The sequence below is a fragment of the Chelonoidis abingdonii genome, chromosome 7 (genome assembly GCF_003597395.2).
Source record: "Chelonoidis abingdonii isolate Lonesome George chromosome 7, CheloAbing_2.0, whole genome shotgun sequence".
NCBI classification, from domain to species: domain Eukaryota; kingdom Metazoa; phylum Chordata; order Testudines; family Testudinidae; genus Chelonoidis; species Chelonoidis abingdonii.
This window is the reverse complement of record NC_133775.1, coordinates 90,903,128-90,915,599: the sequence shown is the minus strand read 5'-3', so window position 1 is coordinate 90,915,599 and position 12,472 is coordinate 90,903,128. Positions and strand designations below refer to the sequence as shown.

Here is a 12,472-nt window from a genome sequence, read left to right as displayed (position 1 = left end):
TGGCATTCAACATCTACATCATTCTCCCAACAGACACCCATGCTTAGGGTTCCCACAGACTCAGAAACTAAAAATTCAGCTGCCTCTGTGGCAACAAACAGGTTTACATTTACAACCCTGCCAAAGCCTCTCACAGCCCAACAGGGTCTTTTCCCAGCTACAACTCCAAGAACATATTTCAGTTCGACAGTGTTTTGGTGATGATTGTGTGAGCACGGTCTAGTAAACAGGCTGCTCAATACAGAATGGCAGGTGCTCCCTCTGTAGCCCCCTTCTGTGGTTTTTAACCAAGCATCTGCTGCATAGCAAGAGCCTAGCGGTTTCCAAAGCCTGCCCACTCAACAATAACTCCAGCTGTCACAAGCAGATAATCTTCTGTTGGATCAGAATGCTGTGGCTTCAGCACACCAGTGACAACAAGCCAGTCTCTGGGGCAATCATGATGCAAAAGGCTAGGCTGGTAATACTACTAGGAAGAGCTAGAATGATGGGAATGACAACAGATCAGAGTGTGTCGTTGAGATAGGAAAAGAAAGCTGAGAACCAAGGCATCTTAATCTCCAGCAACCCTGTTCTCCCTGATCCTTTCACAAAGCTTCCCCACACCTGCATTGAGAAATCTAAGAAGCCAGCACACACACACACAGGAGATCAAACCAAAGCTTAGAGTTCTCTGCCTAGATATACATAAAGGGGACATGACCTGGAACTACATCTTGGCCAGAGGGTCCCATTGATATAGCAAAGATCTGCATGGTAGGTAAATGCAAAAGGTCTGACACACAAGTTACATCAGTCACCCTCAAGTGACAGGACTAAAGCTGCCATGGATGTACTGTTACCCGCAGGTCTCAACATAACAAAAATTAACACACACCAGCCCAAATGGAGCCACCTAAACCCAGGAGGCTAATTTGGTGGTAGTCAGGGGAGGAAAGAGAAATGTCTGGAACATTCGCCCCACCAGCTACTTACACAATTTTGAAGCACAGTGTTTTATTTAACACAGATGCTACAGCTGTTCCCAACCATGAGATGACCTCTTAGCAACAAGCAAATAGACATGACAGTGAACGGCAGTGCAGAGTACTGAAGTATGGACTGGTCCCAGGTTCCAAACCATGTTACCTACTTCCCCCAGAAAGAAAAAAGACCATGGGACCATAATTTGGGAGGGAGAAGGACAGCAAGAAGCATTTGCAACCAGGTTAGTAAGCCCTAATGTTTTAACCTATTGACCACATATTGAGACCAGGCAGACATACTAATTAAAGAAGGGCCCAAACCATGAAGTTCTGGATCTCAACTCTTCTGCCTCAGAGTTTAGGGGTGTTTTGATCCATCTCTAAAGCTGACTGAATGTTTATTGAGAACTCCAAAAACCAAACCTCCTAGGGACAGAGCACAGCACAACTGATAAAGCACCATTTATATTTACAATTCAAATATTCAAACCCCAGTTCCAAAGTATAAGTCTTGGACGCTACCGAAATCAGGTTATTTCAGTCAGTTTATCATAGACACATGGAGCTTGTGTGTCCTGGCATGTAATGCTATACATTTTTCTGAGTAGCCATGGTACACAGCATGATGGGTCCTATAGTCTGTACATGCTAGCTCCCATTATTTGAGAGGAGGTCTGCTGCAATCTGCTCTTATTGTGTATCAGTTAGGTTTTGCCCCCATGTTCCTGGCATATTGCCAGTGTACCTCCCTTCCCCCCACAAGCCAATGGGCAAACAGCATGGGTACTGCTGGTGCAGGATATTTGTCTGTCTTTTATGCCAAAGCGCTTAAATCAAACCATCAAAGGTTGGTTCTCTCTTATCAGATGCTCCACCTTTTCCTCCAATTTCGATACGTGTGAGCTGGCTAAGGCAAAGGCAGAGCTCAGCTTTACTCTCAGCTCATGTCACAGTGCTCTGAAGCAGGAACTCAGTTGCCAGATTGGGCAAGGAGGTCATGGGAAGAGCAGAAGAGGGCAAGAAGGAAGAGTCACAGGCTTAAAGTAACTCACCGATGTGATAAACCTGTACAAAGGTTGCCGCCTCTCTGTATATTTCACTGTGATGGGGCTCAGATCATAGCGAAACCAGATAGCGGGGATAATGCGGCCAGTGTGACTGTAGGCAACATACTCCTGGAAAAGAGAGTGGGGAGAGAGGAAGGCAGAAAGCATGAGCAATTTTATTTCAAAGAAGTGGATCTCAGAACTGACTCCCTTCCCACTAGGCTGCTCCTCATTCCTATCTGGAAATCTGCAACATACTATCAGGAGATAGTAATTACCCATAATGATTACACTAAGAAGAGTAACTTGTTCATTTCTGAATGACTATAAATCAACAATACTGACTGCCTGGTGATGTGGCGTAGAACAAAAAATGCCACTCAGTATGACCCTAATCCAAAGTCCACTGAAGTCAATGAAAAAAAGACAGTTTTGGATCAGCCCCAAGTGGATACATGGATTTTCCAAGTGGCTGCAGACAGAGTTCTAGCACTATTCAAATTAAAAACTGCAGCTAACCCACTGGTAAGTTAAGCAATACAAAAGGAATTTGACTTACACCAGCTTGTCGGCCTGTCCCATGCATTTAGAACAACAAAGCATTTCCTGTGTCTGAGGCCCCATTCACGCTGGGATAAAAACAGTTTTAAGGCTTTTTGTAGGCCCAGTGCAAATAGGACAGAGCTGTGTTTAAACCATGTTAAGAAACTTGCTCTAGGCAAGGAGGGGAACTAACGTAGCAGAGAGTTTGCAAACACCATTTTAAATCTGTTCAGCAGAGAGACTCTTAGCTCCACTGTGGTCAGGACCCTATAATCCACTTCTTATAGAGCAGGTACGTGTGAAATATCAGCCAAAGGGCAGCTCTCCAGATCATCCACCGTTATGGAGAAATCAGCACTGTGAAATGGATTTCTAAAACCTGCTCTGAAAATACATCTTAGTTCTATTAGGTCTTAACAAGAAAATATTCAGTTGTTTTGCTGTATAATATTTTAACTGTGCCCTCAACACGAAGAGAAACACCAGCCATTGATATGAGCAGACAGACAAACAAGTAGAGGAGGAGAGTCAGCTTTGGGATACAGCAAACCTTTGAGAACTGCCTGAGCATGCCCTGCACATTCCGGCCCTTATTTCAGCAGATACCCCTTCCCTATCCCTGTGACAAGTGTGCCACTTTTGACTGATAGACCCAACTCTTCAGGAGGCAGGGACAACAACCACCCTAAAGAGATGGATGAATCATTAACAAAGGCACGTCAACAGGTACAACAGCAACAGGACGATCTCTTCTCAGCAAAGGGAGAGGGAACCAGCTGAAGTAGCACCATCATGCTCCATCAACCCCACTGGGATTTTTCCTCCTTTTTGAAGTCTCTTCCAGAGTTAGTGGACTGAGCTTCAATGGACAGAATAGGAGGGGACCCATACCAGCATATTTTAAGGGCTCCTAGCAGAACTAATTGGTTGATGCCAGAACCTGTAGTGGTGGCTTTGGGTAGAGAGAAAACAGAAGATCTAGGAGATAACATGGGAGAGGAGACAGACAGTCCACACACATCACCATCATGGTAGAGAACCACCTCATGCTAGGGCATCTATGCCAGACCATTCCAAATACTTCCTTCCGATTCCTGCTTCCCTATTATCAGCATGGGAGTTTAGAGCAGAGGCAGGAATCAGAGACCTTTTTAAAATGCCAGAAAATGCAGACACAGCTCCATTTGCTTGCACTCTGGGTTATGAAGAGAACAGTTTTGACAGAACTGACCTCATTTTTTCCTTCCTTACCCTCCGCCCTCAGCAACACAGTCCTGATGATTCAGTCTTGGCTGAGGGCCCCAGCTGCAATCCTGCTCACTGAAGTATCAAGATCAGCAGCTCAGGCTGTACGTTTTCCCAATTAATTTCAGAACGTGTGTTGCAAGAGAGTCTTATCAGAAGAGTGGTTGTAACATTAAACAGAAAGAATACATTCTATCTAGGGAGAGAAAGCTATCCAAACCCTTAGGACACTTTGTACAGCACAACCAGAAAGCACAGCAGACTATTGCTAGTCTTGGCACAGCTCAGGAGAGCATAATAAATAAGTGGATATTTTAGCAGAATGGCAGCCTCAGAACCCTCAAGCAGAACAGACACAATAAATCCACATGCGAAAGGTCTGAAGGGAAGTAAGAGCCACTCGATGCTCCACTGGGCCAATGCAATCGAGAGCTATCCTGCACAGACATCCACAAACACGAAGAGCAACAACCCTGCCCAATTTCGAGCAACTAGCAAAGGGCAGTACTCCCATAAACAATGAATTACATTTGCTCTGTGTGTTAAAATAATTGTTAATTTTCTTAAGACTCTTTAAAGGGAAAATAATTAGACCCCAACCAATTCAGTCATGGGAATGGCCTGCCAGGTACCCACATTATTAAAAAAAGAGAGTACCAGGCAATAAATCTCTCTGAAACCTCTTTAGCAAGAGAATTAGGATCTAGAATTACTTCAGGCTATGACGGTTTTCGTACAATATATAGGGACTTGAGTCAGTTAAGCTCACATAGGAGAGAGTCAGCTGCAAGGCAACAGTTCTTCAGAGACAGAATAATTAGCACCAGGCGCTGAGAAAAATTCCATGCTACTATAATGTAGCTGCTGCTAAGTATAGAAGAGATGACTGCAAGAGTCCTCATTCTAAAGCAATTCAGTTCCTCACTCTTCCAGCAGAGGCTACTGCATGCCTACCAAACACAAATGCTTTATACCAGAGCGCAATACCAATAGCATGGATTGAGTTTTAAGTAAAGAGCTTCCTATGAACTCATTGGGTTTTTTTCCCCAATGGCAAGACTACGTAACAGTCACCTCCAGCCTTACCTTGTTTGCTACAGTATACTGGTATGAGTACCGCTGTTTGCCGCTCATATCTTCATACACGGTGGGGACTATCTTCAATATATAATCGTGAGATGCAAGGGCTATGAGTCAGAAAGGGAAAGGATAGATTAGCCAGTGAAAAAGCCCATGCCCCTAGAAGGAGGGTGGGAGCTCATGACAGCTATTAGTAAAGGATAGGGGTGATTTTGGTGGTAATGGTGGTAGCGGGTGGGGTCAGAAGAGCAGTATACAGATGCAAATACTATAAGACCCCTGCTCAGACTTGTTACAATCCATGTGATACCCAGCTAATCCCTCTTGTAGCAGGTGATCATAATCAAGCTGCAGAGAATGCCAGCAACAACAAAATCCAGGGTGCAAGAGAGAGGTAGCAAAGGACCCTGTGGACTAGGCTTTCCCTAGGGCCAGGGGTGGGAATCGAAATCCCATTCACTGATGCCTGGGTCCCTTTGGTTGCTTATCTGGCCCCCTAAACAGTGTTGCATTAATATCCTGGTTTTCATTTTGCTTTTGCCCACTATCAGTGGGCTGGCTAAGCCCTGGAAGCACTGACAATACATACGGTTTGAGCTGAGCTTGTCTGCTCCCCCCAGAGCATTGAATGCTCCATGAATGTTCTGGACCTGGAAAGCAAGAAGACACATACAGTGGTTATATTCTATACTTGGTGCTTTTGGCTTTTGCTTCCCCACCTTTGAAGGTTGCAGTTTGACTCAGTCTTCCCAAATGCAAAGCCTCAATCCAATGAGAAAAAGGCACAAATTATTTTCAGTGGCCATTACCACAAGGCTTGGCTCCAATTGGTGAGGTTGTAAGATCAACCTCCAAGATCTAACATTAATGTCCACTCTAAACTGCTTCAGCCAAGGGAGTGCTCCCCGATTGGAAGTGACTGGTGGGGAAACACAAGTCAGTCTGAAGCTCTGAGGTGAGTCTCCATGGCAAACTATGACATCATTGCACACTAGTCTGCGTTGGTGGGTGGTGTCATCAACCCATAATTAGGATCAATCTCCCAGCTGGAGAATAAAAGCTTGCACTAGCAAGCTCTCATCATTCTAATCACATGCAAATACAATGTAGAGACTAAAGCCTGCTGGGAGTCACACTTTAAGATTCAAATTCAGGGCAGAACTTGGAGCTGCCTACTTTCTACTCAGATGCATCCCTAGAATAAACAACACACACTATGTCTTGGAAGAAGGGAAGGAGACATGCCAGCTAGGCCATCCATTCCTTAGCAGTTGGTTCCAGGCACGCAAGTGTTAGGCATTCCCAACCCCTCACCACAGATCAATTGGATTCCCCCATTACTCCCCATTCCTCTAAGATAGAGGCTAATGGAATTAGTTGAAAACAATAAGCACCAACATCCACCAATAGAATGATTGATTTGGGAAATTTCTGGAATGGTGAAAGCTATACAGAAGTCCTGCAACTGTAGTCAGAGGGTTGCAATGTAATACATGCCACATTAAGATATACAGAAGGAAAAGAGATATCCACTAGCTGGGAAATGACTGACAGACAACAGATAAGCAGTTTTGTTTGGAGGAAGAGTTGTGTCCTCCTAGCTTTCACTGCATTAACAAGTCGCAGCACCAATTTGCATTGCCCACCGTCCTTCCAACAGCTGTAAGCATTTGACTGCATAGGACACATCCACCTGGTCCTACGGCATGTTTCCGTGATCACTATTCCACAGCAAGATGGTTTGGGAAAGAAATAAGCTAACAAGGTCCCTTATCAATATCTTAGGAAAGAAAATTCTAGCAAGACAAATTCCTTGTTTTTCATCAAATTGAACTGACTGAACAGGTAACATGCAGGTGACAAATATAATTGGAATCACAAATGGGTATTCTATAATGCCTTCCAGACTGCTGGTATCTCAAATGGCTTACACAGTGCTGAGTTGGATGGTAGCAGTAACTAGGCAGGCAGATAGCATTCTGTGCTACAGCTCACACATCCTTGGGCATCAGTTCATCTAGAGAGGGCGATATTTGACTTGGCAACAGGATTAACCCAGCTCTTCTTGGTACATGCAACAGGAGTCAAACTTCTACTAGGAAAACCCTTTGAGACAGGCAGAAGGGGCATCAAGGTCTCATCTGAAAGATGGTACCTTCTTATGACACAGCAGCTCTTCCAACCACTCTTTCAGCATCAACTTCCAGTACAAGTCCTGGCAGGGAAAAAGAAGCCTGAAGCCTCAGCTCAGAGGGTAGAGCACGTTAATAGCTGAATAGTTAATCCTGGCAGAATCAAGTACTTTTTGAAGACAACCCAGAATACCTCCCTTCTCCAAAAGGAGCCACATGCCAAAGTGACCCCATAAAGGAATTAATGGTCAAGCAGAAGTGTCCTCATATTACGGGATACTTTGGGGATAGCTCAGGACAGGAGTCTGCCTAACAACAGTGATCTATACATAATCTAAATAGAGAGCACATGTCAGTAGGGGAGCATACATGCTTGATTTACATGAGCTGCTAGCTGCACTACAAGCGACCGACCAGCACAATCAAACCTCACCACTGCAACATGCCAGCATAATGCCTGGTGGTTTTCAATATCATAATACCTCGGAGAGGTGGGAAAGCAAGGCAGCTGGAAGTGTGATTAGCAGGCATAGGAGCATGGATGTGTGTATGGAATGCTGGTTTAGCTCAGCATATTTACAGGCAGCTGTGGTACTTCAAAACTAGTTCAGAAGGGATGAGCTCAGGTAAACATCTATTTCAGAGGATTGTCTGTGCATTACATAACTCCATAAACCATCTAACCCTTCTTGAGGTACACACAAGACATCAGAGTTAAGTTTAACCTACCAGGGTAAGGGCAGGGCAAAATTGTGTCACTCAATAATAGTTCTGACACATTATACATATAAAAGTTCCCCCAATGTCCTTGATCTTAGTGGGCAGCATGTCACCTGCTTCTGCTCCACTTGGTAGTTTGGCCTGGTCTTACAAAAAGTTTCCCACCAATTCAGCTTAAGCCACTATTAAAACCAATAGGAAATGTCGTTTAGACGAGGTTCCAGCAGCCAGACCAGTCTTTAAACCACTGTTTCAATTAGACTTGCTTTTCGGAAGGTTTAGCTAAAATATTAGTAAAAATGGGTTGCTAGATCCTTGGCTGAACTCTGGTGATCATCTGTTTTGATGACAGTTCAGCTGAAACAGTGCTAAAACTGGTGGGATACTTTTTGTAAGATTGCCTAGTGCAGACAAGGCCTAGGAGGCCATGCACAACAGCACACAGCCAAGGCACAAACAACAGACTTTGAGGGCAAACGTCCAGCATCTGAAAAACATTCCAAGTTTTTCCAATGTAAAAAAGCTTTAGGTATAACGTCCTGCGAGGCGTCCTGTGTTCAAGAGGGCATAGTTACAATACAAAAAAGCTGCCCTTTAAATTATTTCATTCTTCTCTGTAAACAAGAAGAGCAAGGATCCCAGACCTGCACAGTTTACTGAGAGCAATGTCTCATTTTTGTGCAAAAAGTAGGAGATGCCTGGAAGATTCCACTCCCCCACCCCGATGCACTTCCCAAATTGGGCAGAAGCTAAGCCCAAGGATCCATGCAATCATATTTACAGTGAGCGGCGTCTCATTTTGGTGGCTCACATGGACAGAGCTTATTTTGTGGGCACAGCTTGGAGGAGTACCACCACCATTTCCCAGCCACCCTCCAATCTGGTCACTGGTGGCAGGAGATATCCCCATTTGCAGACAGGGAAACCGAAGCACAGAGTTGTTATATGATTTACCAAGGTCACAAAACATCTGTATGATACAGGTAAGTGATCTACTGAACACCTGTCCCATGCTCTAACAACTAGAGCATGCTGTCATCCAGTGTACTGGAGAGAACACCCCACCCCATTTCGAGCTCACAGGAATTACTCAGATGAAATGTAGAACAGGTTAATGAAGCCTAAATAAGCTTCTGAGACTCCAGTGAGCATTTCACTATTGGAGAGAGGCGATAAATATTCTCCTAGTCCGTCAGCAAAAGGAGATGGGGAGATCCCTTGAGGGATAAACTGGGAAGTTTTTGCAATTGGAGTTTATGAAAGACCCACATTTCAGGACATGACAAAGTAAGGAACAAAGGAATCAGGCAAGCCCTTCAACCCATTATTAGATCAGCAGATACCCTAAGACAGAGGCAGGTGAAACCAAAAATAAACATTGAACAAAGAAAGCTCACCTATATCCAGACCACATTAAAATAATCCACACACACCCGCTCACAAAATCACTCTGGATATGTCTTTTGCTGTAGCTGGGAGTATGCGTCCCACAGTGCAGACGCACTAGCTCCACTTTAACTAGGATGCTAAAAAAACAGGGTGGCTGTGGTGGTGGCTCAGGCTAGCCACCCAAGTACATACCCAGGAGGTCAGGTGAGCTTGTGCATGGTTGGCTAGCCTGAGCTGCTGTTCATGCTACCGTGGCTACACTGCTATTTTTAGCACACTAGCTCAAGCAGAACTAGTGCATCTATGTGCCTGCTCTGAGAACACCACACTGGCTGCAGCGCAGACGTAGCCTCAGTAGCTCTCACCAGTGCTTGCTCAGTCTAGCTAGAAGCAAAGTAGTGAATATCTCCTCCCATGTCACATGCCCTTTAGCTCATGGTTTTGCTTACTGTGCCAGCAGCATGTGAGCACACATGCATGAAGAAATAGAGGTGACTGAACAGCATGTGTTATTTAGCAGGGCCGCCCAGGGGGAGGTGGGGGCAAGAGAGGCAATTTGCCCCAGGGCCCCCACATGAGTTTTTCGGGGCCCCTGGAGCAGCGTCCTTTACTCACTCTGGGGACCCCAGAAAACTCTCGCAGGGCCCGGGACCCCGGGGCTTCTTCCACTCCAGGTCGTCTTCAGCAATTCAGCGGCGGCGGGTCCTTCCGCCCCGGGACCCACCGCCGAAGTGCCCCAAAGACCCATGGCGGGGGGTCCTTCCGGCAATTCAGTGGCGGGTGAATCCTCTGGGCGGCCCTGTTATTTAAAGGCATGAGATTTCTGAATCAACTTGTAATGGCACACACCAATAGGCAGCTATATCTGGGAGAGTGGCAGACTATATAATGTGCTAAATACTTCTACGCTGGGGGACACAACGTCTGCAATCAGACATCTTCTGCCTGTTCCACTCTGTGCTCAAAGCCCTCCCATTGCCCAGCCTTCCCACCACATTCATGCTAACACTCTCCAAAGACTGCAGGATGCAGTGGCGGGAATATTCCCGTACAGGACATGTTTCCCGTGAAGTAAGCAGCAGTCCCTATTAGCACTTACTTCTTACAGTGAACCACCATGTCTACTAAAGTTAAGATTTATTTTTCATATTTTTCAAAGTGCTTTACAGACATGAAACCAACTAATCAATATGCTAATATTTCAATGCTCCAACACAAGACATGTCCTAAAGTGGTTTGAGCATTGGCCTGCTAAACCCAGGGTTGTGAGTTCAATCCTTGAGGGGGCCATTTAGGGAATTGGGGTAAAAATCTGTCTGGGGATTAGTCCTGCTTTGAGCAGCTGGGTTGGACTAGATGACCTCCTGAGGTCCCTTCCAACCTTGATATTCTATGATTCTAAAGGAACCTGGAGCAGAATGAAATAGAGGATTACAAAGCAATGCTTCAGACTCATTAGCATTACAAAGATTTTGGAGTAAACAGGCATGTGTGGAACAGGGAGCAGCGTAATGAAATGTCTGTGTTGAGGAACCAGAATTACAGAGAGGCTCTGTTTAAGCCATGTTGGGAGGTAAATCATGGAATAGGTATGTGCACGCACCTTTGTATCCATATGAACTCAGCTTTCTGGAAGCAAGTTACAGAGGTGCAGGGCTGAGAGTTGTCTCCATTGAGAAGTCAGGAATTATGTAATAACATAGCACACCAGGTGAAACTCTAGCCATAGGGCAAATGCACATATTCACCTTCTCCCCAGCTGTAGGCTGGCAGCTTTGAACAACTGCTCAGTTTGTCCTATGAGAAGGGGGAAGTTGCTAGATGTCTCATTTTCTAATCTTTGATCCCCCTTATAAGCATAGCGGAAGGAAGGGTGATACGGGGCTAGAATTTGTTGCAGTACTATATGCTCTCAACTACCACTCTTGTGGTATTGTAGTCCCTTGATGTACATGCCTAGTCTCCACAAAGCCACTAACTGAAGCTACAAGTGCAAAATGAATATTCAAAGCAACGTGCCAAGTGCTGTAGCAGGGAATCTGGAGTCAGGATTCCTAGGTTCTATTCCTAGTGATGCCAGTGACATCACAACCTTTTAGTGCCTCCATTTCCCACCACTATCTGTACAGTAAGCATAGGGGTACTTATCCATCTTTTCAAAAGCACTGTGAGATCTATAGATGAAACACAGCCATAGAAGTTTAAAGTTCTCTACTGTGAATGAGAATACAGCTCCTCCCTGATCTTCCCCACCACACTCAGCCCTTTTGTAAAATGCTCCAAAATGTAGTAAAAAGACGACTGGTTCTTCTGCCCCTGCAGACAGCAGGATGGCCTGGAGGGAGGACTCACCTGTAACTTATCCCCAAATGAGAGTTTGTGGATGATGTGCGTCATGTCAGGATTCTGAGGCTGTGCAGTGGCACTGTGTGTTGACACGTGAAAGTTACCTGGAACCTGCAGTCAGCCAATCATTCAAAAAACAAAACAAAACAAACACATGACTCTATATTTTATTTCCTTAGGTAACTGGTGTTCGAGATGTATTGCTCATGTCTATTCCATATTATGTGTGTTTGCTTGCCACATGTACCGGTGCTGGAAGTTTTTCCTTTAGCAGTATTTGTTGGAGACTGGCTCTGGCACCCTCTGGAATGGCGCCCGTATGGCACAGTATAAGGGCACCGCCAGCTCCTCTCACTCTCAGTTCCTTCTTGCCGGAAACTCTGACAGTGGGGAAGGAGGGTGGGTTGTGGAATGGACATGAGCAACACATCTCAAACACCAGTTATGGAAAAGGTAACTGTCTTTTCTTCGAATGCTTGCTCATGTCCATTCCGTATTAGGTGACTCCAAAGCAGTACCCTGGAGATAGGGAGGAGTTCACAGACATGCAGATTGTAACACCACTCTGCTGAATAGGGCCAGCTCCAGGCACCAGCTAAAGAAGCAGGTGCTTGGGGTGGCCAATACCAAGGGGCGGCACTCTGGCCACTATCTAGGTGGCACATCCGGGTCTTCGGCGGTGGGTCCCTCAGGCCCTCTCGGGGCGAAGGATCTGCTGCTGAATTGCTACCGAAGAGTGGAGTGGTGTGATCACACTGCCACGGCTTGCTTTTTTTTTTTAAAATTTTTGGCTGCTTGGGGCACGTTGCAGCTCTACAGATGTCCTGCATAATGACGTACGTCAGGAACGCCGCCAAAGACGCCTGCGTCTCATCGAGTGGCCTCTGACAATCGGCGGCAGCAGAACCCTCACCAGGTCGTAACAGATGCCTCTTGGAAGAGAGTCGACAAACATGCTCCCCCTTGCCTCCTGATATAGAATATAGAGGCTGTGTTGTCCTTCAGA

General features: G+C 45.5%; 1 protein-coding gene across 4 annotated transcripts in view; it reads right to left on the bottom strand.

The window, feature by feature from the left end:
• ERGIC1 (endoplasmic reticulum-golgi intermediate compartment 1) overlaps positions 1–12,472 on the bottom strand; it is a 99,203-nt gene that overhangs the window by 9,499 nt on the left and 77,232 nt on the right. For 3 of the 4 annotated variants that reach the window (XM_075068106.1, XM_075068105.1, XM_075068107.1), the window contains exons 6-9: positions 11,473–11,577; positions 5,469–5,529; positions 4,886–4,986; positions 2,018–2,140 (exon numbers count right to left, since the gene is read on the bottom strand). In XM_075068106.1, coding sequence (XP_074924207.1) covers positions 2,018–2,140; positions 4,886–4,986; positions 5,469–5,529; positions 11,473–11,577 — 390 coding nt within the window. The remainder of the gene's footprint in view (positions 1–2,017; positions 2,141–4,885; positions 4,987–5,468; positions 5,530–11,472; positions 11,578–12,472) is intronic. The other variant, XM_075068108.1, reaches the window with a different exon arrangement.